The sequence below is a fragment of the Alternaria dauci genome, chromosome 1 (genome assembly GCF_042100115.1).
Source record: "Alternaria dauci strain A2016 chromosome 1, whole genome shotgun sequence".
In the NCBI taxonomy this organism is placed as follows: Eukaryota; Fungi; Ascomycota; class Dothideomycetes; order Pleosporales; family Pleosporaceae; genus Alternaria; species Alternaria dauci.
In genome coordinates, this window is record NC_091272.1 from 4,719,956 (window position 1) to 4,746,664 (window position 26,709).

The 26,709-nt window shown below is 45.7% G+C and overlaps 6 protein-coding genes across 6 annotated transcripts; 1 reads left to right on the forward strand and 5 right to left on the reverse strand.

Annotated features, from left to right (window-relative positions):
* Positions 1 to 260: 260 nt before the first annotated feature.
* Positions 261 to 2,092, reverse strand: ACET3X_001464 (uncharacterized protein). Its single transcript, XM_069446758.1, has 4 exons — positions 1,968 to 2,092; positions 1,787 to 1,890; positions 619 to 1,706; positions 261 to 569 (listed from the first exon to the last, which is right to left on the reverse strand). The coding sequence occupies exons 1-4, from the start codon at positions 2,008 to 2,010 to the stop codon at positions 548 to 550; spliced, it is 1,257 nt and encodes a 418-aa protein (XP_069311706.1). The 5' UTR covers positions 2,011 to 2,092; the 3' UTR covers positions 261 to 547.
* A 13,778-nt stretch (positions 2,093 to 15,870) lies between these two features.
* ACET3X_001465 (uncharacterized protein) lies at positions 15,871 to 17,223 on the forward strand (the record flags this gene model as incomplete). Its single annotated transcript, XM_069446759.1, has 1 exon — positions 15,871 to 17,223. One exon carries the CDS (start codon positions 15,871 to 15,873, stop codon positions 17,221 to 17,223), a length of 1,353 nt encoding a protein of 450 aa, XP_069311707.1.
* Positions 17,224 to 17,313: 90 nt separating this feature from the next.
* ACET3X_001466 (uncharacterized protein) lies at positions 17,314 to 18,430 on the reverse strand (the record flags this gene model as incomplete). The annotated part of the gene is made up of 2 exons (XM_069446760.1): positions 17,314 to 17,949; positions 18,002 to 18,430. 2 exons carry the CDS (start codon positions 18,428 to 18,430, stop codon positions 17,314 to 17,316), a joined length of 1,065 nt encoding a protein of 354 aa, XP_069311708.1.
* A 472-nt stretch (positions 18,431 to 18,902) lies between these two features.
* Positions 18,903 to 20,002, reverse strand: ACET3X_001467 (uncharacterized protein). Its single transcript, XM_069446761.1, has one exon. The coding sequence runs from the start codon at positions 19,871 to 19,873 to the stop codon at positions 19,001 to 19,003; it is 873 nt and encodes a 290-aa protein (XP_069311709.1). The 5' UTR covers positions 19,874 to 20,002; the 3' UTR covers positions 18,903 to 19,000.
* A 494-nt stretch (positions 20,003 to 20,496) lies between these two features.
* On the reverse strand, positions 20,497 to 21,816 carry ACET3X_001468 (uncharacterized protein; the record flags this gene model as incomplete). Its single annotated transcript, XM_069446762.1, has 1 exon — positions 20,497 to 21,816. One exon carries the CDS (start codon positions 21,814 to 21,816, stop codon positions 20,497 to 20,499), a length of 1,320 nt encoding a protein of 439 aa, XP_069311710.1.
* Positions 21,817 to 24,220: 2,404 nt separating this feature from the next.
* ACET3X_001469 (uncharacterized protein) lies at positions 24,221 to 26,225 on the reverse strand (the record flags this gene model as incomplete). Its single annotated transcript, XM_069446763.1, has 4 exons — positions 24,221 to 25,071; positions 25,120 to 25,872; positions 25,920 to 26,079; positions 26,130 to 26,225. The coding sequence occupies 4 exons, from the start codon at positions 26,223 to 26,225 to the stop codon at positions 24,221 to 24,223; spliced, it is 1,860 nt and encodes a 619-aa protein (XP_069311711.1).
* Positions 26,226 to 26,709: the final 484 nt, after the last annotated feature.

Below are 26,709 nucleotides of genomic sequence, written 5' to 3' on the forward strand. Positions count from 1 at the left end.
AAGCACCTTCCATATTAGCGTAGCTCCGCACTGAACGACATGAAGCTGGGCAAGAGCGATGCAGGGCACCCATTTGCCGATGCGCACATGCCGCAACGACATGAACAGGAGGGGCAGCTACAGCCGGGTCGTGGTTGGAGCTGGCATGAGGTCACAGATACGGTGTCCCGCCGACCGATCTCCACTTTCGGAAATTGGGGTAACTCCAACAAGACCCCATACCGCACTTTGACACATCACTTGTTCCTGTAACTTGAAATGTTGACTTTTCTTTGCTACATATGTGTCTGCAAACAATGGCAACAAGAATAAGGGATGAATAACCTTCAAGCATACAAACATTCAAGGAGAAGACGCCATCCCATGCGTGAAAGCAAGCAAGGTGCTGAATGCTAACCGCTCAAACAGGACTCGGACATGTTCGCTAGAATAAAAATAAGCAGGGTATACCAGTCTATGTGGTCGGAAACTGTGGTATCTTCCGACGGAACTGTATCGATCAAGAGGATTCGTTATGGATATCGCATGCGCGCTAGGAATGAGGAGCCTAGACGGTCTCGACATAGTTGCTGTGACAAGTCAGTGACGACTCAGCGTTTCGGCATGAGTGCGGCGTACCTTGGGAAGATGCCTTCTCTGCTTCCGACTCTGCCTGTCCACCAGTCCGTCTCGTTGTCTGTCCTTTTCAGAATCGTGATGATCTCGCCCTTCTTGAAGCCCAGATCGCCCGGTTGATCCGCGTCAAAGGTGAACTTGGCAATGGCCTGATCGGCTTGTAGGCCCGCCTTCTTCTGACCCGTTGTTTGTCCAAATACTGGCTTCGGGGCTGTTGGCCGGCCAGGCTTGCGGTCGCTATATGAGTAGTCGTCGCCAAAGGTGGAGGCGCGGTTCCGTGTGTCGATGCGGTCGAATGTCTCGTTGGGGTTCGCGCGCGTGGAGAAGGACCGACCGAGGGGCGCTGAGGATGGTTGTCGGTCGTAAACGTCATCTTCCCAGGCGGACGAGCGCTGGGGTCGATCTCTGTACTCGTAGTCGTTGTTGCCCTGGCCCAGAGAACCTGTGCGGTCCCGGCGTACGCCCTCGCCCATTGCTGAGCCCTGGCGCCCTTGCCATACTACGTTGTCGCGCGAATCGTCGTAGACGGGGATGTCGTTGTACATGGCATCGTTGGTGACGTTTTGCGCTCCTCCAACACCAGCGAAGACTCTCGAGTTGAGTACCTGCAGGAGCGGGGCGGCGGCTGGTGGTGGGGGTACTTGTCCACTGAGAATCTCGCGAGCAGTCCATCGGCGGCCGTACAGCTTCTCGTTGGCGTCTCTCCGCTCGATAATACCACTGCCCTCCAGACTGACACCCGCGAAAAGTCCCTTGGTCTTGCTGTAGCTGAAGATGCCCGCTACGCCCTTCAGACTTGCCGCGCCGGCAGCCTCGGCATTGCGACCAACTGGCCCCGCTGCAATAGAGACATTGCCACCAAGTGTCAGAGAGCCTGCCTGCGCAAACGTACGCACTGCCGATGCATCATTCAGAATAAAAACGAAGTCGGTGAGCTCGAAGCCAATCTGTCCGCCGAAGCCGCCGCCGATGGTCCCGATGGCTGTAGGCGCCGACCACGATCCGTCGGCGAGACGAGCGACAACGACACCGGAACCAAATCGCGCTGTGCCGAGGAAGCCAGCTTTGAATACTGTGAGAATCGCGAGACCCTAGACATGTGTGTCAGCAGCTCGTCCGGCGTTTGCTTGGGCAGCATTGACAGACGCCGGATGCGCGGGAACAGTCGTACCTTTGCATTGGCGAGCACATTTGGGGGAATAATCTTGTCGGGTCCAAACGACTGTCTGGGGTCTACAAAGGAGGCTAGAATCTTTCCCGTCTTGCGACATTCACCTGAGGGGAGAGCACTTGTCAGCGACGTCACCGGACCGCAAGCGGTGCATGAACAAAGTGGGCTGCTGGCAACTTACTGCTCATGGAAGAGGGCAGGGGGTTGTTGAGACTGAAACCCATCTTGGCGCGTGTGTGGGGAGAGAAATCGCAAAGAGTTGGGGTATATGGGAACGGGTTGCGGAGAAAAGAGCGCGGCCAGTTGCTTATGCTGCGAATGGAAGGAAGCATGGCGGGCGGCCTTCAGCGGCCATTATGTCATTTGCTGTGGCTGTGCACCGCACACGACGCGTCCGCCCTTGGCGTGCCATGGTCTTGAACTTTCCACCACATTCACCCACGTCGCAGCTTCGCCATAGCTCACGAGCGTCCATCGGATTGCGCACCCAGTCGCTCCGTTGTCGTGTGTAATGTCGCGATTGGGCCATCAGTCCACCATCTTCGCGAGACGCGTCCACGCCCAGCCCAACTCGGAAAACACCGATTGCGACACATCAGACGTTGCCACTTCTCGAGTCCTGTTAACAGCCCAAATTTGTAGATCACTCGCGCATACGTATACAACGTGGCAGCGTACTGCGCCACATGACCCCTAACATCGCAGCTAGGGAAGCTTTGTCGCCTTCAAGCACGACTGCCGCACCGGACCATCAAACATCCCGTGTCGTCACCCGCCAATGGGAGCGGTCGCGGTTGTGCGCGCTTTCACTGCTTACAAATACCACAGGTCAATATTTGGTAAAGGTGCTTCCACTGTATCTCTACATACTAACTGGTCTGGCCATCCTCAGATTCCTCCAAGCAGTGGTTTGCTACAGATAACTACTCAGCACTCCTGAGAGTGATGGAAATAATCAGCACTTGTACATACAAGCAATGGATACCGGGGTGTTCACAGAAGCCCTGCAGCGTACTATGTCGCCTTCATTCATATACAAACCCCGATGTTGACGACTGGCTCACCCTCGGTCTACCGTGTCCGTGCACCAGATGAACACAGTCGCCAGATAAACACCCCTACCACCTAATATCGCGATAAAAATGAGGTTGTAGAGCTACTAAAAATTATAATAAAATTGCGTAAAGCTAGATTTATACTATATATAGGCTTACGAAAGTTTTAGCTTATTTAGAATATTTTTTTAGTGTCTAGATTGTCTAGGTATAGCTCCTACGCGTTAGGGTAGCTTATATAATACTTATAGCCTCTATATAAGATAGAATAATACTAATACGCTTTTAACGCTTTATAGGCGGCCTAGGGGCTTTTAAAGCTTTATATTTACTACTTTAGGCTAATTATATAGCTTTTTTAGTATTATAAAGTACTTTCTAACGCTCCTTTTTAGCTATCTTTACTTCTTACTCTTACTACTTAACCTCCTTAAGTCTCTTACGCTTAAGACGCTTCTCTTCTACCTCTTAAAGCTTATAGAGTTAAGCTTACTCTCTTAGCTAAGTCCTCTTAGCTTTTTAAAGTTATAGTTATTATATTTATTATTATTATAATACCTTATTATCCTAAGCTTAATAGATATGTTTAGGTAACTAGAAAATAGCTCTTCTATAGTAATCCTCTAGGTTATTAAGTTAAAGCGTATAGCTCTTCTTTTCTTATCTTTCTTTTATTACTAGAGCCTCCCTAAGGCCCCTAATCTCTCCCTAAAGGATACTATTTTAGGCTAAGATATAGTATAAACTTTATTAAAGTTCTTTAATATCCTTATTACTTTAATCCCTTACTATATAATATATAATAGACTCTAGCTTAAGCTAATTATCTCTACTAAGTATAGAAACTAAGCTTAATATTATAAGTAATAAAGGTTAAATCCTCCTTATATAAGGAAAGCTATAGATAAAGGAAAGAAGGCTAAGTATAAGGTATACTAAGTTATATAATATACTATTACGCTAAGGTCTAATATCTAGGATAGTAGAATACCTTAGGATAGTAGCGCTATTATAACTATCTATAAAAGAAAGGATAGAAGGGATAGTAGGACCTAAGGTAATAGGTAAAAGAATATATTAGATCTTATTATTATACTTATTATAGTTAACTTAAATAGTTTATCTCTTATATAGATTATTAACTAGTTATTCTATTATTTATAGAATTAGTAGTAATTATCCTTTTAGTTATAATAATAACTCTTTTCTATTTAATTATTCTATATCCTACCTTATAGACTACTACTTTAGTCTACCTTACCTTAGTATAGACTAAGCTTAGAGAAGTATAGTAAACCCCTATATAATACTTTAACTAAATCTAATATCTCCTTATAAAATCTTTTAAGGATAACTTTAGGGTTTAGTAAGTATATCCTAGTAACTTTAAATAATCTTTTAATAGCTAGAGGTTTAAAAGTACTACTCTAAGCCCTCTAAAAGAGTAGGAAGAAGTCTCCTTTTAATATATTAAGGATACCTTAGCTACTATAAAGAAATACTAAAAGTTTATTTAAATAAGTACTTAATAAGGGCTTAAATATCCTAATATTAAGTAGTTAAAGTATATAGGTTATATAAGGTAGAAATATAGCTAAAAGTATCTTATTACTATTATAAAAATTAATAAAGTCTATTATAAGATAGGATCTATAGCTATTAAGGAGTAGTAATTAGTATCCTAAGTAAGCTTTCTATCTAGTCTCTCTTTTAAACACCTCTTTAAGCTAAGCTACCCTTATATTATTATTTATCTAGTTAGTTAGAGATAAACTAATAAAGACTTAATACTTTTCTAGATTAATTATATCTATCTAGCTTAATTAAAGTACTTTAGTAGTTAATTAAAAGATAACTAATAGACTTAAAGCTATTCTATCTAAATAAATATAAGTAAAGACTATTATCTACTCTATTAAGCTATCTTATAGAGCTAAAGTAACCTCTTTTTAATTATATAATACCTTATTAAACACTTATTTTAAGTATCTAAGTACCTTAAGGTAAAAGCCTTTTTTATCTATATTAAAGATATTATATAGCTCTATACTATATTCTTCTATCTTATTATATAATAGCTTAAAGTATAAGTTATACTTTACTTCTAAATTAGCTTTATAGTATACCTAGTCTATACCTTACTACTAGTAAGAGATAAGATAAGAGCTATTATAGTAGAGAAAGTATATAACCTAGCTATTTATTATAAGTAATAAAGGTTAAATCCTCCTTATATAAGGGAAGCCACAGATAAAGGAAGGCTAAGTGCGGGGCGCACTAAGTTATATAATATACTATTACACTAAGATCTAATATCTAGGATAGTAGAGCACCTTAGGATAGTAGCGCTATTATAACTATTTATAGTAGAAGGGATAGAAAGGATAGTAGGACCTAAAGTAATAGGTATAAGAATATATTAGATTTTATTATTATACTTATTATAGTTAACTTAAATAGTTTATCTCTTATATAGATTATTAACTAGTTATTCTATTATTTATAGAATTAGTATTATTATACTCTTAGTTAATAATAATAACTCTTTTCTACCTAATTATTCTATACGCTACCTTATAGACTATCGCCTAAACCTATCTTACCTTAGAAAGGACTAAGCTTAGAGAAGTATAGTAAACCCCTATATAATACTATTTAAAACCTTTTTTCTAGCTAAAGATAATATAAACTAATATATTATAGGTTTTATAGGTAGTAAATATTATTTAGTAAGTATATTAATATATTATATAAGCTCCTTCTTATATTATAGATAAAAGGAGAGGTTATATATACTATATAGCTTAGTTTAACCTTAGTATCTTTAAGTAAATATAATATAGTTAATACTATACTTTTTAGTAATTTATAAGTATAAGAATTTATCTCCTAAGTTATATAATTTAATTTCTATAATTACTTCTTAAATTAGGTCTATATTAGTTAAGTTATAATGTATTAAAGTTTTATTATTAAGCTAGTAAGGGTATTTATTTAGTAACTATATTTATCTAGTATATTATAGTATAATATCTATATATAGGTTAAGTTAGTTTATAGGTTAAGCTACCCTACTAATATTAGATAATTATAAATATAAGGATATATAGCTAGACTAAATAGCTATTATTATAAGGTTTTTTAGAGTATTACTATATAGACGCTTCTATAGTGTTTACACTACTTATATCTTACTAGCGTCTTAATTTAGCGCCTACGCGCGCTATTTTTAGGTAGGGGAGATACTATAGGTAGACTAGCGTTAGTATAACTTAATATAGTAATAATATAATAATACTTTATTAGATTTTTTACTACTTTATATAAGGCTTTTTATTTATATATATTTATTATATTATAAGATTTTTATATAGTTATAGTATTATATTACTACTTTTTAAGTACCTACTACGTAGCTAGTTCTTTAGTGCGCTATTAATACTTATAATTATACTTAATTTTAGCTTATTATTAAGCTACCTTTATAGCTTCTTAAACTTACTTTTTATAAGCTATTACTACTACTTTAATCTCTCTATTATAAGCTTTTTAGAGTTATAGTTACGTAGCTTTATTTAATTTAGTAGCTTTATACACGCGCTTACTAGTAAGCTTCTATAAGCTATAGAATATAGTACTACTATACTACTTATTACTATCTTATATAGCTAGTATTATAGACTTAGTTAGCTACTTTATAAAGAGGTTAATTATTATAAGGTAATAAGAAGAATCTCTCCTTAATATAAGTTATATAGTAAGAGACTATTAGGTAACTATATTAGAAGGTAATAATTAGTATAGGGCACTAATTATATAATAGATATCTTACTAAGAGGAGCTATCTTACTAAGGATAAGATAGTAAGTTTATATAAGATATTAACTATTATAACTATCTTATAGAAGGTTATAACTAATAAGATAGCTATAATAGTAATAGATAAAGTAATAAGGGTATAAAGATAGAAAGGTTTTATTATTATACTTATTATAGTTAACTTAAATAGTTTATCTCTTATATAGATTATTAACTAGTTATTTTATTATTTATAGAATTAGTAGTAATTATCTTTTAGTTATAATAATAACTCTTTTTTACCTAATTATTCTATATCCTACCTTATAGACTACTACCTTAGTCTATCTTACCTTAGTATAGACTAAGCTTAGAGAAGTATAGCCTACCCCTATATAATATATAATCTTAGCGTAAAGCTCTACGTTTTAGAGTTATAGAAGCTTATTATTAACCTATAGTAAGTGTAGGCCTTATAATAGCTATTTAGCTTTAACTTTAGCCTTATTTACTACTATAGTATTAAAAATCTTATATAGCTAAGGCTAGGTATTACTATTACTTTACTCTCTAATTCCTAAGTTATAATCTTATTATTATAGGTAGTTATTAAAGTATTAAAGTACTTAGTCTACCTCTATTAACTATATACTTATAGCTTAAAAACTCTTTAAAATAAGATTATAAGTTATTATAGAGCTCTATACTAGCTAAAAATTACTAAAGAAGTTATATTTAGTAATCCTTAAGAGGCCTTAGGTTTACTAGAGGTACTAGGTAAACTACTTAGTTGTTACAAGGTAACAAGGAATTGCTTCCCTTTCATGCAGGTCGTATGAAGGAAGACCATCGGGCGGACACGATGGACGAAAGTGGATCTAGGGCGGGGCCCAGATCACGTGAAAGGAATGGCATCCCGCCAAGACCTGGCCTCTGGGAGGCCAGTGAGGATTGGGAGGTCACGGCCCTCCTAGGCCTCCCTCTTGGAAGGGAGGGTAAGGAGGACAGGACCTATGGCAATGGGTATAAGAATGTGTTGGATCTCATTATTACACTCGTTGTGGTTAACTCAAATAGTTCATCTCTTACACAGATTGTCAACTAGTTATTCTATCGTTTATAGAATTGGTATTGTTTATCCTTTGGTTACAACGATAACTCTTTTCCACCTGATCATTCCATACGATACCTCACGGACTACCGCTTTAGTCTACCTCGCCTTAGTACGGACCGAGCCTAGAGAAGTATAGCCTAACCCCGTGTAACACTTTAACCACCTTGGATATCAGTGGACGTTTAACCAACAGGACAGCCCGATTAAGATTCAACAATGGCTCATCAGGGAAACGCGCAGAACAACAGGGCTCAGGGTCAGGGACCCTCGACGCCAGCACGCCCTACCCCAGAAAATGATGAGATGCTGGAAGCATCCGATGACGAGGGAGAGAACCCTAACGTCACCGAGCTCAGGAATCTTAGGCAACACACAACCACGCAGGCTCAGCAGATTGCTGAGATGCAGGCAATGATCAATCAGCTTGCAGGGCAACTGATGATGACCCCTAACGAACGACCCGTTGCTACAAAGAAACCCAAGATAGCGTCACCAGAGAAATACGGTGGAGAACGAGAAAAGCTACGAGTATTTCTCACCAACATCGACCTGTACTGCGAGTACAACGAGGTACCCAACGACCAGGAAAAGATCCTCATGGCCAGTACATACATGAAGGATAAGGCTTCCAATTGGATGCAACCCTATGTGGACGATTATCTGCTGGATGCAGAACACATGGGCACTAAAGAAGGAACCCGTACCTTATTCGCAAGTTGGACAGAGTTTAAGCAAGAGATGGGACGCATCTTCGGAGAAGTAGACGCTCAGAACCAGGCAGAGAAGAAGATCACTCGCCTGAGGCAGACCTCGTCAGTATCGGCATACACGGCGGAATTTAAGCAACTACAAGCACGGATCGATTGGGATGATGCGGCACTTCGAACGGTATTCGAAGCAGGCCTCAAAGAGAATGTCAAGGACGGCCTTGTACACCACGATAAGCCCGGGACGCTACACGCTCTGATCGAGCTAGCCACGCGTATCGACAACAGGTTGTGGGAACGAAACGATCAGAAGAAATACTTCCGACCCAACCTGCCCAACATGAAGAAACAGCGTGGTAGATTCGACAGGGATGGCGACGCCATCATGACCGGCAAGGTACAAGAGAAGGCCAAAGACAAGAAAACCCGAGGAGGTAAAAGACACGACGGTCTCTCCAAGGAAGAACGCCAGCGGCGTTACGACAACAAAGCATGTCTCCGATGCGGGAAGACAGGACACTTCGCTAGGGATTGCGAAGAAGAACAAGTCAAACAGGCAGCTGTCAAGATCCGGATGATCAGACAAGGCACGCCTTACCCGGCCGGGATAGAGCCGGATGACAACCTAAGCGACTTAGACCTATACGAAGAGGCACGCTTGGAGGATAAGGAAGGCTACGAAATCGTCCCAAGAGTTAAACCGGACAACGAAGTTCTCACCATGGGCCAGCCAAAGAAGACTGACTGGAAGGTCAAAGGCACCATCGTGATGGAACGATTAGCCAACAACCAGTGTTGGGTATGTGGTAACAAGACACACTACGCCGACGAATGCACGGTTCGCGAACGAATCATGATTACCGGCCCGAATGCCGAAGAAATTGGGTATCAGGCGATACACCAACAACCCTACTTCGATGATCCAATGGTTGAGGTCGAGGACCAAGAAGCCCACGAAGTAGAAGATACCAAGGATCACAAGGATTTGTGTTGGTATGACTGTAAGATAAATTGCGAGTTCCATAAGCAAGATAAGGAGGATTGCAGGACAGACCAGGACCGGTGCTGCCACCTGAACCTCTGGGCAGACGAATGTCTAGCAGACATCTGCCATCTACACGAACCAGAGAAAGTGGAGATCCACTACAGACTTCTATGGACGCAATGCAGGAACGGGTGTGACTTCCATCGCAAGCAGCTCAAGGAAGCACACAAGGTGGATGACTATTACCATCGCACCCTATCATCAAACATCTGCGAGGTAGCAGATTGTGAGATTCACGAGGCCAAGAAGGCTCAACCAAGGAAGAGGATCACCAGGGAGGAGATACCTCACCAGAACATTCATTGGAGCTTCTGTTACGACGACAGGTGCTTGACGCACTACAGCTCAAAGAATGACACAGGCTACTTTCCTAAGTACAGGAAAGGTAAGCAGTCAAAAAACTAGGATGCCGCCAGGGACAGGGTCACGCTGGTGAAGGCAGTCCTAAAACGACCCTTAGGAAGGTGCAGGATACCGATGGTCGGGTGAAGCAGCTGCTCACGACCGTATCTGTACAGGGACGAAACATCGAGGCGCTCGTAGATAGCGGGGCCGCACGAACGATGATCTCACCCAGAGTGGTGGAGAAACACGAACTACCCTACCGGGTTAAGAAGAACCCAGTATCGGTACTGTTAGCCGACGAGAAACCCATGGAATATGGAAACGGCATGATACGGATGGAAACCGAATCAACAAAGCTACGGATAGCTGGCATAGAGTGCCAAATGAATATCGACATAATGGAACTAGGAGGACTAGACATGTTGATTGGTTATGACTGGCTAGATGCCCATAACCCCGCCATCGACTGGCGAATGAAGACGATACTCAGAAGAGAACCTGTGCACAAGGTTGCTAGAGTACGCCAAAGAGTGAGCCCGAAGGACCAGAGCTCAACCCAGGACGGGAGGTTCGGCAAGATCTCGCCTCATAAGATCATGAGAATCTATGAGAAGGACCCTCAAAGAGTAGGAGTCATATGGATAAGACGAGTCGCGACCACGAAGGAAGGACCCTTACCACTAGAGATACCAAGAGAGTATCAGACCGACGAGTTTAGAGAACTCTTCGAGGAAAACGAAGCCACGGACTTGGCAGACCATCAGGATTGGGATCACGAGATCATCCTAGATGAAGGGGCAAAGTTAAGCCCAGGACCTATGTATCCCATATCGCCCGAGCACGATGCTGAGCTAAGGGAGTACATCCAGAAGAATCTGAAGAAGGGATTTATCCGACCGGGATCAGGCCCAATGGCCTCACCCATCTTGTTCGTAAAGAAGCCTAACGGGAAGTGGCGACTATGTGTCGACTTCCGAAGGTTGAACAGCGTTACTCGGAAGAACCGATATCCCTTACCACTAATAACCGAGCTCATGGATCGACTCCAGGGAGCCAAGTGGTTTACGAAGTTCGACGTTCGGGAAGGATTTCACCGAATCAGGATCAAGGAAGGACACGAATGGATGACAGCGTTCAAAACGAAATATGGACTGTTCGAGTACACAGTAATGCCTTTTGGGTTAACGAATGCCCCGGCAACGTTTCAGTCAGTCATCAACAACGCTCTTCACGAGTACCTTGGAATCTTCGTCACAGCGTACATCGACGATGTGCTGGTATACTCTAGCGGGACGCTAGAAGAACATGTGGAACATGTCAAGAAAGTGCTCAGGAAGCTTAAGGAATACAAGCTGTACCTGCAGCCGGGGAAGTGCGAATTTCACACGAAGGAAACGGAATACCTAGGCTTCATAATATCCACAGAGGGGGTGAAGATGAACCCAAAGAAGACAGCGGCTGTACAGGAATGGCCAACGCCCAAAACAGTCAAGGACGTGCAATCCTTCCTAGGATTTGCCAACTACTACCGGAAGTTCATCAAGGATTACTCAAAGATCACAACACCTCTCTCCGAGATCACGAAGAAGGAAGTTGGTTTCAAATGGAACGAGGAACATCAGGAGGCTTTTGATCGAATCAAGCAGATATTCCTCGAGGCACCAGTACTAGAGATGTACGACCCAAAGCGAGAGACGCGAGTCGAGACCGACGCGTCAGATTATGCACTCGGAGCTGTATTGTCGCAGCAGTGCCCAGACAAAAAGTGGAGACCAGTGTTCTACCACTCAAGAAAGTTCTCTGGAGCAGAACTAAACTACGACGTTCACGATAAGGAGCTACTAGGAGTAGTCGATGCCTTTGAACAGTGGGAAGTCTATTTGCTAGGACTACCACACCAGATCGAGGTTTTTACCGATCACCAGAACTTGGCAGGTTTCATGACAACGAAGAAACTCAACCGACGACAAGTCCGATGGGCTGAGATGCTAGCTCAGTTCGACTTCAAGATAACTCACCGCGCTGGAACGCTCAACGGAGCTGCGGATGCTTTAAGCAGGAGATCCGACTTACGCGAGGAAAATCATAAGGAACCACATGACGCCATGTTCAAGAAGATGCCTGATGGCACACTACGTTACAACCAGCCGGAACTAGCTAAGATAGCTAAGGTGGCCGAGCGGGTAGAAACACTTCAGCAGCAGTGGCAGCAGAGAGCGGCCAGCTGGCAGTTCGAGCCTGACGAGAACGGCTCCGACGAACTGTTACAAGACGAGCGAGAGTACCGAGATATGATTCGAAGCGATCGAACATATGTACCCCCACACATGAGATCGAGTCTCATCAAGGAACTGCATGAGTCCCCAGAGTATGGACATGCATCGCTAGAAGAAATGGTCAGGCGACTATCAAAGGTGTTTGCGATACCACGCTTGCGAGCGAAGGTGCAGGACGTCCTAGGCAACTGTTTGGCTTGTCATCAGAACAAACCCAAGAGACATAAGCCCTATGGCCTGTTACAACCCTTACCGCCACCAACGAGACCATGGAGCAGCGTAACAATGGACTTCATAGTGAAGCTCCCGAAGTCGTTAGAACCAGGATCCGGAAGATTATGCGACACAGTCCTAGTCATCGTGTGTCGTCACACGAAAGGAGCAAAGTTTGTGCCCACGGAAGAAACCATTACGGCAGAAGAATGCGCGTATGAGGTCAGCAAGGCACTTATGTCAGAACATGGGATACCTGAAGAATTCATCACCGATCGTGATAAACTGTTCACTTCCAAGTATTGGAACACATTCCTGGCAAAGCTGGGTGTGAAGAAGAAACTATCGACTAGCTTCCACCCCGAAACAGATGGCCAGACGGAACGAACGAACCAGACACTGGAACAGTATCTGAGGATGTACGCCAACAAGCTGCAAGACAATTGGGTTGAACTCTTGCCGACAGCACAATTGGCCTACAATAGTACTAGGTCTGCGACGACTAAGTACTCACCACACTACGCGAATTACGGATATGAGCCGGTTGCTCATCGAGATCCAAAAGATATAGAGAGTATCGCAGTAGGTGCAGACGACAAAGCCCGCTTGATGCGAGGACTGCACGAAGAATTGAGCAAGAACATAGCTCATAGGAACCTCACGACAGCCAAGGCGGCTAATAAGCAAAGGATTGAGGGACCAACCTTTAAGAAGGGGGACAAAGTTTTCCTGTCACGTCAGAACTTGAAAACTAAGCGACCAAGCAAGAAACTGGACAACCTCCGAATAGGACCATTCGAGGTTCTAGAGGAAATGGGTAACGTAAACTACAAACTCCAACTCCCACCAGGCATGCGCATCCACCCTGTCTTTCACAAGAAACTCCTGGAAAGAGCACCTCCAGATGCCGAGCTAGCTACCGACATAGAGCTCGAAGACGATGAGTACGAGGTCGAAGAAATCAGGGACCTGCGGAAAATCGGTCGTCAGTGGAAATACTTGGTCAAGTGGCTAGGATGGCCAGAGAGCCAGAACACTTGGGAACCAAAAGAAAATTTGACGAACTGCAAGTCACAGGTACGTGAGTACCATCGGAAACACCCAGAGAAGGGAGGACCGGGTCCTCAAGGGAAGAAAAGAATTCAGAAAAAGGATCGAAAGAAGCGTCATCCTGCAACCAGCCCAAGTCAGTCGACAGTCCGGGTAGCGATGGTTCAGTTGGTTGAAAGTCCGTACCAGGGGCAGAGTTCCCCTCGGCTTGCTCTTTCGCGCGATCCTGAAGACTCAAAATGGCGTGATCTCGATCAGCGAATGCTCGCTCTCGCGCCTCAGTCTCTGCCACTTCCAGCCGAAGTTGAGCGACCTCGGCCTCAGCTCGAAGAAGCGCCAAGCGCTTCTCGCGCTTTTCAGCCTCAACCTTCTCCCACTCTTCCTCAGTCACAAATAAGCTACACTCAGCTTTCACCGAAATACAGCCCGCACACTGCCCAGAGGCAGTGTCCACGAAACAACGAAGATTCTTCTCCTCACACCGCTTGCAACGAAAGGTCATCTCGTTCCCTTGTTGGCGGATACGGTCAGCACGAGCCTGGCGCTGTTGAGTCGAGTTCTGGGTACGGACGCGTCGAGAAGTCTGAACCTTGGGCATGGTCAGGGAAAGTGAGGAAAAGAGGAAAGAGAGGATACGACACCACCGGAGTAGCTATACCTCCACCACCGCCGCCGGACTAGGCGCGGGAAAACGATAATCCAGGGTATCGAGACGATACGCCTAAGAGGGGGGGTAATGTTACAAGGTAACAAGGAATTGCCTTCCTTTCATGCAGGTCGCATGAAGGAAGACCATCGGGCGGACACGTTGGACGAAAGTGGATCTAGGGCGGGGCCCAGATCACGTGAAAGGAATGGCATCCCGCCAAGACCTGGCCTCCGGGAGGCCAGTGAGGATTGGGAGGTCACGGCCCTCCTAGGCCTCCCTCTTGGAAGGGAGGGTAAGGAGGACAGGACCTAAGGCAAGGGGTATAAGAATGTGTTGGATCTCATTATTACACTCGTTGTGGTCAACTCAAATAGTTCATCTCTTACACAGATTGTCAACTAGTTATTCTATTGTTATAGAATTGGTATTGTTTATCCTTTGGTTACAACGATAACTCTTTTCCACCTGATCATTCCATACGATACCTCACGGACTACCGCTTTAGTCTACCTCGCCTTAGTACGGACCGAGCCTAGAGAAGTATAGCCTAACCCCGTGTAACATTAGTATAGTACTTTAAAAGTAGTAAGAAGATTATAATATCTAATAGCTATAAGCTATAAGTTAAATATAAAGGATATATTATAACTATAATATATTTAGCTTTATAATACTTTAAAAACTTAAGTATTAAGTAGCTACTATAGCTATTAAGAAGTAGAAGATATTATTACTAGTAAGCTTTAGTAGTAGTATAGTACTTAAATACTTACTAAAGCTAAGTAAGTCTTAAAGTATTATTTAACTATCCTATTACTAAGTAGGAGATAAAAATCTAGTATTATTTAGCTAAAAGATTATTAACTTAGCTTAATTAAATCCTAAAGGTACCTTAGTAGATAAGAGTAGGTAGTAATATATTACTAAAAGTATATATATAAGCTAATAGTATTACCTATTCTTTATTACTATCTATTAGTATTATAGTATACTCTTTTACCTCTTAAACTACCTTAGAGAAGATCCTTTTAGTATAGTTTACTATACTAATAAAGAAGCCCTTCTTATTTATATTATATATATTATATATATTAATACTATATTCTTATATCTTAGAGTATAGTAAGTTAAAGTATAACTTATATTTCTACTTACTATTAGCTATGTAATAATTATAAGTAATACTAGTATCCTATTTAGTAGTAAGCCTATTAGGATAGTAATATTAAAACTAGTTTACCTAGCTATTAGAGACCTTTTACTATATAACTATACTACTAAAAATTTTTAAAACGCTTTATATAGTTAGTAAGCTATCCCTTATATATCTTTTTATATATCCTAATAAGTTATCCTCTTATTATAGGTTTAAGAGAGAGCTAATAGTATACCTAGTTATATTATAATTACTATACACCTCTACATCTTTATAATAGTATTATTTAATTAACTCTAAATTTTTTTATAACTTTATAGTATAAGAAATATTCTCCTAATTTATATAATTTAATATATATAATTACTTCTTAAATTAGGTTTATAGTAGTAGAGATATAACGCGTTAAAGATAGGATATAATATTAGTGGGGTGGCTTAACCTGCGAAGTGGCTCGACCCGCGCAAGGGCACTGTACCTGAAAGACCGGCTTGGCACGCCTTACGCTACAAATGAGCAACTCGAAGCGAAGAAATGTCAGCACTGCATACTCACGCCCTGGCGTTTGTCTCTGCGCCCTGCACTTTCAGTGAAAGAACCCGCATAAATACCACGATGGTTTCGCTCTCATGTATAAACAGAAATCCTTTGCACGACGTGGCAGGGCCAACACAACATGTCGACAACTCAGACCATCATCCCATTGGACACCCTCTCTTCCGACCAAAATTTACAGACACGTTTTGATGCAAGTGGAAATGACTCAACCGGCCTCGAATCCCTTTCAGACTCGCAACCTCCACCCTCTGCTGCAGAAGCAATCCCCGATGGAGGCTATGGCTGGACTGTGGTCGCCTCATGTTCTTTCCTTCTCTTCTGGATCAACGGCTACACAACAGCCTGGGGCGTCCTCCAGACAGCGATCCTGAAGTCCCCAAACCTGAACACAAATGTGCGGACCATTACATTCGTTGGTAGCCTGTACATGGCCTGCATGGTCGCCTTTGGCATTGTTTCAATTAGAGTTATGAGATCCTTTGGTGTGCGCTACACTAGTCTTGCTGCCACAGCAGTGTTTGGGGTAGGGCTGATTGCTACGAGTTTCACGCTGGAGCATCTTGGTGGGCTGTTCTGCATCGCAGGGCTGTTGGTCGGAGTCGGAACGTCGCTGCTATACACTGCGACAAACAGCCTGCCTCTGCAGTGGTTCAACTCGAAACTTGGTATCGCCAATGGTGTTGTCAAGGCTGGTGGCGGTGTAGGTGCCACGGTGCTGCCGCTCGCAGCGCAGGCGCTCATCGACAGGTTTGGGTTGGAATGGACATTCCGTATCATGGGTATGCTCATCATGGCCACTGGTATACCATGTACTTTGGCATTGAAGGAACGTGCGACTACTGGAACGCTATCCCGATTTGATTGGTCGCTCTTGAAAAACGTTCCCTTCCTTACGCTGACCATGGCTGGTGCCATTGGTGTCTTTGCTCTCTTCGTACCGCCATTCTTCTTGCCACTGTTTGCGAGTTCGATCGGTCTGTCATCGTCGACCGGTGCAGGCTTAGTGGGTGGGTTCGGTGCTGCGACGGCAGTAGGTCGCATCTTGGGCGGATGGACATGCGATAAGATCGGCACCTTCAACACGTTGTTGATCACTTGCTTGGTCAACTCGGTTAGTATGCTAGCCATCTGGCCAGTCAGCACATCATTGCCGCCTCTCTTTATCTTCGCTCTCGTCAACGGCTGCGCCAACGGTAGCTTCTTTGTCAGCCTACCTACTGCCGTGGCTGTGGTAGCCCCGCATTCCGCTGCGGCGTCGATCGCTCTGATGGTCTTTTTCTGGACGCCAGGCTACCTTCTAGGGGCTCCTCTTGCTGGGCTATTGATCGAAGCCACAGGTGCGGCTGATGCTTCATCGATCGAACCGTATCGGGCTGCTATCTTCTATGCTGCTGGCACAGGTGTTCTGGCGACACTTCTCATCGTCGTCGCACGACTGCGGCTGGACACAAAGGTGTTGAAGAGGCTGTGATGGCGCATTCGATGCCATGCAGATACAGCCGTAGATACCATTATAACAAAGTCTACTTTCAAAGCGATCGTAGCAATGTCAGGGAACTATCTAAGTTTCCGGTTTGATGTTGTACAGCTCACCCAACATCTCCTCCTTCGTATCCGCAGAAGCCCAGCACATCTTGATCGCATTCTCTGCCAATCTTTGTACCTCTGCGTCCGTAAAGCCACAGTATCTCTTCACCACTAGCAAGTTCTCCAGAACCCATGTATCCTCCATAAACGCTGGATCATCGCTTGCAATAGCGATTGCGATACCAGCGTCGAAGAGAGTTCGGATTCGCTGAAACACCTCATCCATTGGCTGGTGGCGGATATACGACCAAGGACAGATCGTCATGCCGAGGTTCCTGTCCTTGATAAGAGTCATGAGATCTGCATCGCCAGCGGCATTGAGTCCGTGGTCGATTCTATCGGCCCCTGTACCCGCGATACTCGATGCCACCTGACGGATATGTTTGAGAGGATATGACTGGCCAACGTCGCAGTGCGCCGTGATACGGAAACCATCGTTTCTGGCTCGCGTGAAGATTCCATCAAACAGCGATGGTGGTCTGTCGACTTCGTTCGAGTCCAGGCCAATTCCTACTATCATATCGCGATACTTAAGTGCCGCGTCATAGTGTTCCATTGCAGATTCTGGTGTTTCGTCTCGAAGAAAGCACATGATCCAAGCAGATTTCACCTACAGCATGCTGTGAGCAAAAAACTATCCTAGTAGGAGATAACAAGCTCACGTTAAGGTCCTGTTCAGCTTTCCGCTGCGCTTGTCGGAAGCCTTCCATCATCGTCTCCCAAGTCGTCCCGACGCGCGTATGGCCTTGTGGATCGAAAAAGATCTCGGCATATCGCACATTCACCGCTGCCGCATGTTCGTAGTACTCCATGGCCAAATCGTAATAATCTTGCTGGGTTTTGAGAACCTCAAATCCACCGTAATACGCCTCGAAAAACGACAGGGTTTCTTCATTGTTATCCATACGGTTCCCTGTACGCGGCTTCAAGGTGTCATGAGAGTCTCGAAGCTCAGCAAGTGAAGAGAAGGGTTGCGCGGTTCGTGGGTTGACGATCGGTTGGCCATTTCGTTGCGAAAACTTCCATTTTAGATCGGCACTTATAACTCCTTCTATGTGAATGTGGAGCTCGACCTTGGGAATTGCGTCCATGTATGGATCTCTTGTAGCTGCCAGGGAGCGTCTTAGTTCTCCTCTTTCTGTCACAGAGAGCGCATTCTCTACGTCTGTCATTGTAGTCGTGATATAGTAACTTTCGGATTATTTGTGGATTCTAGTCAGAAAATTCGATTTAGGAGGACATCGGTACAGAATTCAAGAATTCAATACCATAGCATCGCTACTAATATATACGAATGGGAATCTGATGACTGCATACATATTTGGTGACTCAGCGTCAGACCCTGCAGTCGATCATTCTGCCGACCAACCGAGCTGTTTGGTGGAAGACTACACATGGAGCACATTGATTTTGGGAATGAACAATCAATGTTGAAATTTACTTACGACGTTTTGCGATGTGCCATATGCTGAAAAAAATCATTCCGGCTCACCTGCATGTTCTAATAGCATGTCAGACAGGAAAGAACTTTGGTGGTCACCTGGCCATATTCGAGACACGTAGTACGAACGTTCTTCATTAAGCGTTGTATTAATTAGGTAATTATAGCCGGCGGCAGAATACATCGTAAATCAGGCTCAAAACCCTACAAACTCTATTGTCTACAAAGCCAAAGCAATAGCACCAAACACAATCGCCATGACACTACCGGCTACTTTTTCGACAGACGCAGCACCGGTGAACTCCGGGGCACCCGTGAAAGTTGCAGTTGGGTTACCCGTAGGCGCGAAAGTTGCGTTACCAGTAGGTGTAGCAGCGCCAGTACCAGTTGGCAGGATGGGTACGGTATTGTTCACCATGCTGGATGGGTGCACCGGGCTCGCCACGCTGGACGGGGCTACGCTGGATGGGTGTACCGGGCTGACCACGCTGGATGGTTGAACGGGCATGGCACTTGATGGCAGGAAACCTCTGCAGAGTCCGCCGCTGCAAAGATTGTAGGCACACTGCGCGTCGCTGGAGCACGCCGCGTTGAAGTTACCGCAGCGGGCAATCAACATGGCGTTGCTAGCCCAGCACTCCACACCGTTGGCACATTGGCTTGGTTCGACGAAAGGGTTGCATTCAGCACCAAGAGGCAAAGATCCAGCAGGCGCGACGATAGTTGGCGAAGGAGCAGGCATTGGGCCGGGTGCAGTCGGTATAGTGCTGATCGTTGCTGACGCCGAGGATGATGAGACCGAGGAGGACGCGATGAAGCCGTTGCAAAGACCTTGCTCAAGGTTGCAAGTGTTAAATGCGCACTGCTCGTCGCTTCTGCATGAAGCCTGGAAGTTTCCGCAGACGGTCTGGAGTCCAGAGTTCGTCGCATAGCAGTTGGCACCGAGTGCGCATGGTGTGCCGTTGGGATCGCAGACTTGCCCAACAGGAATGAGGGCGCCTGCGGGCGATGAGCTGGCTGGAGTGGCTGGAGAGGAAGTGTGTGCTGAAGCGAATGAGGCAGCTGCGGCCAGAGTGAAGATGGTGTAACGCATGATTGCTGTTATGGGTATCGATTTGGAATTAGGGTATGTTGGGACAATTGTGTATATAAAACGAGTGTTGTAGATATCTTCTTTCGAACTGGATAGGAATGCTGTGAATGAGGGTGAGCTGAATATATACCTGCGGTTCTTGTGTTTATGCGAATTTTAAGCTGTGGTACCTCAATAGCTCTGAGCTGATAGTTCAGCTAGCGCCTAGCGCTCGTACCCAGCCTCCCGATTCGCCACATGACGCTGGTTACATGGCCGCTTCGCGAATGACGATGCCCAAGTGGCCGAAGCCATCTCCGCGCACACGATCCACGTCTGTGCAGCAAGGCTCGATCTGGGTATTTTTAGAGACTTTAGTGTAGCGTCTTTGGGTCTGGGGTGGTCGCAGCTCGGCCTCTCGGAGTGGCGCCGATGTGCCGCGTAGCTCCGGCCGAACGTTACATTGAAGAGCCGATTGTTCTGCTGGGAAGCATTCAGCTTCTTCTTGTTTTTCAACGTCGCAATGTCGTTGCTGTTTACGTAAGTCAAGACTCGTCGTGGTAAGTCCCTGGTCTTGTGCTTCATGATGCGGTGTGCAGTGGAGACGGAAGAAGCAAGAGTTATTACGTGGAGGATCGCGCCCGTTACCTTAGCCGATCATCCCAATTCTTGGGTCCATTTTCCCAGCCCTCTTTCCTGAACACCAAGCATCTTGGGCTTCCGTCATCGTCCGTCCATGCCCTGAACATGCCTCCGCAATTGAAATCTTGTACAACATTTACTTTACTGCTGACAAGCTCTATACCAATAATACCGCCGGTGCCTTCATGGGTAGCGCCCCAACGCTTTCCGGCAGATTGTTGAAGCTGACCATCGGGTCCCGCCATCCACGTTGTCGCATCCGAGAGCGATGTCGCAGAAAATTTTGATCTGGCAGCTGTGGTGCGAGCTGCGCACGTACGAAGAAACGAGTCGCCGTTGCCGGTTCCCGAGAGACCTACGGCGTGACGCGTCGGCATGGGCTTCTCGTATGGCTTGGTGAATGACGATACAGTTTCTCGTACCACGGGCGACTTAAGGAATGGTATGCAGTCGCCTACTACATCGCGTATATCGCCTCTCGACAGTTTGTCAATTTGCGAGGCAGGAGAAGTAGGAGGTTGGTACACCATCTGCGGGCCAGCGGGCTTTTCGTCGTACCACTCTTCAGCCCAGAACCCCGCTCCAATAGTCGGCGTATCTCCAATGCGCCCAGGAACTTTGTTCGTCAATCCGCCTGTTGAAGTTGCCGTGCAAACAGTACCAAAGCTATCCACGACCACCGCACCACAAGTTCCAAGCGGAACGTAGTTGTCTTTTTCCCAGTCGCTCACCTCATTCTTGCTCATATCCATCTTGACCTTCTTTTTCTCCTCTGTAAGTGCGCGCCGATGCTCATCCCATCTCTTTTGCGTGAAGAAGTAGCTTGAATCGACAATTTCGAGCCCCCATTCCTTCGCAAGTCCCTCCACGAACTCTCCGCTGTATTGGCAATGGTCGGCTGCACCACCGCCATCCACTTCCTCCCCACGGATGAGTACCTCTCTTGCTAGCTTGATAGGGTTTTTGATATGCCTTAGCAGCATGCACCCGACGCCTCGTTTGCTGTACCCATTCGAAACCATAATACTGCATTCGAGTTCGTTCTTGCCCTCGCGGGTGAAGACTGCGCCCTTACCGGAGTTGTATAACGGGTCATCCTCTAGGAGGGAGACTGCATACGTTGCTACGTCTAGCGCCGTTGAGTCTGGCCTACGCAAAAGCTTCTCGGCCTTGTCCAGGATGTTGAGAAGCGATGTGCGGTATTCATCGTAACGGTCTCGCGGAATGGACGTGCGCGTTATGTTGCCTGCGCCGCCATGGATAATAATGCGGGGTTTAATAGACGACTCGGTGGTGCCATGTGGGACGCGCTGTTCCGCCATGGTGTATATGTGAGTAGCCTTGGAGCTATCCAGCCTTCCTCCTTCAAAGAGTAGATGGTTGAGATGGTGTCTGCAACCGTCTGGGTCTCAAAGTAGTGGAGATAAAGAGTGGGCCAAAAGAGGTTTAGCGTCCGATCCCCCACCTTCCTCTCAAGAGATTCTCGCAATCTCGATCCTCCTAGAAGCAGTCCGCCAATTCCTGTCTCATCGCAAACAACACCCTTGGACTCGATTGTCTTCATTGCGCAAGGCAAACTTCTATTGCAGATAGTGCGAATATCGTCGGTCGGACCGCTACGACCGGCTGTTGGAGCTGCACTTAGTAATGTATTCCTCTGCCATTCCAGAAGCTTGTTCGACATGCGGGTACTCAACACTTCTACCTTAGAGGTAGAGGAGCTTTCACAGAGCCAAGTGCCAGAGTATGCCATTCTTTCGCATACTTGGAGTGATGGAGAGATTACTCTACAAGATCTTCTGTCGGGTATAGCGCCATCCAAGAAAGGGTTTACGAAGCTCGTCGGCTGTTGCAAGAAAGCGAAGGACGATGGGTTCAAGTACTGCTGGATCGACACCTGTTGCATCGGCAAGACGTCGAGCGCTGAGCTATCCGAGGCGATCAATTCTATGTATCAATGGTACAAGGATTCGTGCATCTGCTACGTCTACCTCGAGGACGTCCACAAAGATCCCAAACTGGATGAATACAAAGAATTCGCGAACTCCAGATGGTTCACACGAGGATGGACATTACAAGAGCTTATCGCGCCTGCAATTGTCGAATTCTACGATGCATCTTGGTCGGAACTTGGGACACGCAGCAGCCTTCAAGAGCGACTAACAGCTATCACGCGCATCAACAAAGACATACTTTTTGGTGGGGATCCTCTTGACTATCCAGTGGCCGTGCGAATGTCATGGGCTGCACTTCGGAAGACAAGCCGCTTGGAGGATGAAGCTTATTGCCTGCTTGGTCTGTTTGGTGTGAACGTGCCGATGCTCTACGGTGAAGGCAGACGCGCATTCCTACGTCTCCAAGAGGAGATATTGCGCGTCGATGAGGATTATACCTTGTTCGCGTGGGACAAATACACTACATCAGGAAGTCTGCTAGCATGCTCGCCTGCAGATTTCGACATGTTCACGCCGCGTCTCGACTTTGTGCTCGACAAGCTAGTATTTGCTTCTCCTGACTACTATCGGAGCAACCTGTCAAAAACCTTTTTCTCCTTGTTTCCCCCTCGACCTCATCACCTACCTCCGCATCTGACAGGCCGTGGTCTCCATGTTACCTTGCCACTGCGGCGACATGGTGTAGGAAAATATCACACGTTTCTTGCATTATTGGAGCTTCCACAGCTCGAGCCCTACCTTGTATGTGTGGAGATGCATCAGAGTGATGACGAAGAGAACCATTATCGGAGGGCCTTCGGTCAGGCGGGCGCCCTAGTACTTTTGCCTGAAAGTCTTGCGGAAGAATTCCGATACACATCCATATGTGTTGATCGGCCGGCGCTCAACCTCAAAGGACAGGAAAGCCTCAGAGTCAAGCAGTTTCATCCCCTAATAGTGCGTGTAGTGCTGGATACGGACTTGATTCCTGAGATTTCATGCATCGCCGCGAATCTCATTAACCTGAAAATCCTCGCGCACGGCTATCAAGCAAGATCCAAAGAATTTCGGGCGTTGAATGATGATGCTAATGGACAAACCTCGCCTCGGATCTACGGGATAGCAAAACGCATATATGAACCAGAATTCCCAATACAGTCGGCAACGATCAGCGGATCGGACTTGCTTTACACTCCTGGCTATCCTGAAGGCCGCGATATGTTCCGATTCCAATTTGTGGATAGGGTCGGTGTCGACCTGATAACTCTCATTGGTTTCAACCCTAGACCTTGCTGCAATGCGAAGCTCGTACCATCGACAGAGCTCGACTCAGAGCTACTTCACCAGTTTCCCAACGAGTCAGACAAGATGTCGGACCGCGCTACTGTGCATCTCAAGCATTTGCGGCATAGACAAGGTCCGGGGTGGGTCGTCAAGATTAGCATACGGCGTGCAGGTGCGATCTCCGCTGGTGTGCCACAATACGTGCTTGAACTTACCAAAGAGCACATCCCAACATGAAGGACCAAATATGAGTATCTACAATGTATGATCTCTGTTTGAATGAGACAACTACGCTACTCTGCTATAGACGTGACTACGCCTTCTTCTCACGGACCTTACTTGTCCGTCAAAAGAACAACCAATGAACGTTGCCAAGAACCCTGGATGGTACGTACCTTGCAATCGCGACTGTAATCGTCTAGGAAATAGTATCATGTAAATAAAACCAAGTGATGCAATTGAAATATACTATGTCAGCGTAGTTTCATCTCTATCTCCAAGTATGTATTCATAAATGTGTCCTCAACCTCCGTTGGCTATCCCCCAAGCCCGCATAGTCTCCCGGTCTGTTCACATCTGGCTCCTCTTTCTGATCTCTCACCTTCTGCACCTCGTCCGCCGACCCCTCATACCCAATAGCCTTCAACCACTGTGAATCAATGTTCTCCAACTGCAGGTACGGACTAACATCGGCCTCTGGGAACTGCTTGTTACACATCGCATAGCCCATACCCAAGTGTGCCCAGGGATTCTTGTGCATATACTCAATATCGAAGTCTTCGTATCGCGGAGACTTGATAATCTCAGCATAGTGATTTGATGAGCCAGGCCAGACAGCATTCACTCGGCCTGTGTCATTGTTCTTATACCAGGATCTGCAGTTATCTTTCCAAACAGTATGCTTGATCCACTCTTGCGCATGCTCGTTGAATTGATCTGTGATGTCTTGTCGCGGAACCCATGACTTGATGTGGTCGCGTTGCGTCTTCTTGATGATTTGGATTGTGTACTCAGCCACTGCCAGTAAAGGACCAGTGACTGAGCCGTTTTCTACAGGCCAGGTTGGTCCGATGAACATCAGCCAGTTTGGCATGTCCGGACATCCGAGACCGAGGTAACCTTCAGGCTCATTCTTCCATTTTTCGTAGAGATCAACGCCGTTTTTGCCGATAATGGGGAAGCGTGGACGGTAGGTTACGTCGAAACCAGTGGCGCAGATTATGGTGTCGACTTCGCGCTCAATGCCGTCCGCTCCGACAACACCTTTCTCGGTGATCTCATTGACAGCAGTGAAGTGAACGTCGACGTTTGGCTCCTGGATAGCCTTCATGTAGGGATCGCCTGGGGTTATACGACGGCCTGCAGTAGATTAGCAGCTAATTCCAGCAAGTATCAGATGAAACCTACAGCCAACTTCAAACTTTGGAGTGAAGCCTTCTAAGAGCCGTTCATCTTTGAGGAACTCCTTCATTCGTTCCTTGAACAGGGCTTGAGCGTCCTTTTGCGATTGACTTCCGGAATAAAATGCGCCCCACAGTCCGTTGACCTGGTTCTCGATATCTTTGGCATGTGCAACTAGCTTCCTCGGATCTTTCCGAAAGTCATCGCGTTCTTCTTGGGAGTACTCCTTGTTCTGACCATAGTTGTTCGCGATCTGAACGAACCACACTCCGGTTCGGACGAAGACATCCATGTGCTTTACGTGCGGCTGCATGGTTGGCACGGTTTGGATAGACGAGGCACCAGACCCTATAACAGCTACACGGTCGTTCTTCCATTCTCCACTCTGGTAATCCTTCGGCCAGGTTGCTGTGTGAACAACGCGACCCTTGAAGCTGTTGATGTCCTTGATGCCTGGCCATTTGTAGTTGTTTAATATACCAGAAGCGTAGAGGAGAAGGTCACATTCCTCTTGAAACTCTCTTTCTTGGCCGGATGAGGTCTTCTGACGGAGAGTGACTTTCCATTTACCCACGTCGTCTTGCCACTCGGCCCTGGTAGCCTCGGTGTTGAATGTCATATACTTGCGTAAGTCGAACACATCGCAGACCTTTTCGAGGTATTTTTGTATGTCTGGAGCATAGGAGAAGAAACGAGGCCAGTCTGGGTTCAGAGCGAAATTGAGGGTGTAGGCATGCGACGGGATATCGCAAGCACATCCTGTCGCGTTTTAGCTAAACTCAGCCATCCTTGCCATACGTCCATACCTGGATACCTGTTTTCTAGCCATGTGCCTCCCAAGTTAGCATTTTTCTCGTAGATAACATGCTCGACATTTTGCGTGTTCTTCTGGATCTGGTATGCCATCTGGATACCCGACAAGCCGGCCCCGATGGTCAAAATCTTAAGCTTCCGAGATGAGGGGTCCTGATAGATCATCAGTTCACGTCTCAAGCATTCCAGTCATCTTGATGTACATCGTAGACTATATCTGGGATGTTGTATCCGCCGGATCCTGGGGTAGAATAATCCCATCTTTGGCTGCTTCCTATTGCGTTGAGGTCAGGACCCATGGCGAAGGTTTTCGAGCGAAGGAGTCGTGATGAGATGGGTGTTGAGCTGTAAGTGGGTTCTGCGATGCGATGTAGCGTAAGTTATGTCGAACTTAGTAAGTCGGTAAGCATATATATCAAGTTTATGTGGTTACTTTAGCTAATGATGACTGTGCGTTGTGTCCAGAAAGATCCTACATCATTCGATGTTGCACGTCGGGTATCGGGTGTACGAGCCGTTGATGCTGACAGCCTCGTGAGACCCCGAAAAGGCTACATGGAGCACCAATGGGCGAAATGTCACGAAACGGGGCGTAGTTTGACTACTCTAGCATAGAAAACCGATCAATGACTTGGTCGGACACTGCGCGGGGTTGTTGCGGGGTACAGCATCTCAGGTGGTGGCAACCTTGGAATGTTGCCAAACCAAACTGGTCGTCTGTTTCGCGCCTAAAGCAATCATGGTTACTTTGTTACTCAGCATTCTCCGGTTGTACAAAGCTCT

Excerpts from the sequence above, each read along its gene's own strand:
- ACET3X_001464 (XM_069446758.1), bottom strand. The coding sequence starts at position 2,010 with ATGGGTTTCAGTCTCAACAACCCCCTGCCCTCTTCCATGAGCA. Across the intron at positions 1,891-1,967 it reads CCTGCCCTCTTCCATGAGCA|GTGAATGTCGCAAGACGGGA; the intron begins GTAAGTTGCCAG and ends CTCTCCCCTCAG. Across the intron at positions 570-618 it reads AGAGAAGGCATCTTCCCAAG|CAACTATGTCGAGACCGTCT; the intron begins GTACGCCGCACT and ends GACTTGTCACAG.
- ACET3X_001467 (XM_069446761.1), bottom strand. The coding sequence starts at position 19,873 with ATGCGTTACACCATCTTCACTCTGGCCGCAGCTGCCTCATTCGCTTCA.